Genomic DNA, 521 nt, shown 5'->3' with positions numbered 1-521 from the left:
TATATATATATATACAGAGAGAGAGCAGCAGACTACCAGGGCGGCCCTCTGCCGGCCCCAGGGTGAGGGTACGGGGGCCCCGCAGCGAAGAGCTCAGCAGCAGCAGGGGGGGGCCCCCTGTACCCTCCTGGGGGCCCCCCTTTGTACCCTTCTGGGGGCCCCCAGCAGCTGCAGAGGAGCCCAGATTCTTCTGCTTCTTGCTGCTGCTGCTGCTGCTGCTGCGGTTGCTGCTGCCATGCATTCCGTCCCCAGCCACCACCACCACTGCTGCTGCTGCTGCTGCTGCTGCTGCTGCTGCTGAGGGGTCTAGGAGACAGAGGTGCTGCTAGCATCTGCAGTATTTGCTTTGCTGCTCGCGGGGTGAAGGGGAGGCTCTCAGCAAGAGAAACAAACGCAGAAAATGTAGATTGCTGCTGTACTTCTTTGGCCTGCATGCAGCAGCAGCACAAACATATTATATATTAAAACATATACTGCTGCTGCTGCTGCTGCTGCTGCTGCTGCTGCGGTCGCTGCACAGC

The 521-nt window shown here is 59.1% G+C and overlaps 1 protein-coding gene across 1 annotated transcript in view; it reads right to left on the bottom strand.

The window, feature by feature from the left end:
• Window positions 1-32: 32 nt before the first annotated feature.
• The window catches only part of EMH_0065640 (uncharacterized protein), a gene marked incomplete at both ends in the record, with an annotated part of 1403 nt that continues 914 nt past the window's right edge, over window positions 33-521 (bottom strand). Inside the window, one exon of the mRNA XM_013498420.1 lies at window positions 33-428. Coding sequence (XP_013353874.1) covers window positions 33-428 — 396 coding nt within the window. The remainder of the gene's footprint in view (window positions 429-521) is intronic.

The sequence above is a fragment of the Eimeria mitis genome, genomic scaffold (assembly GCF_000499745.2).
Source record: "Eimeria mitis Houghton genomic scaffold, Emh_scaff3405, whole genome shotgun sequence".
Taxonomy (NCBI): domain Eukaryota; phylum Apicomplexa; class Conoidasida; order Eucoccidiorida; family Eimeriidae; genus Eimeria; species Eimeria mitis.
This window is presented reverse-complemented; position numbering and strand designations above follow the sequence as displayed.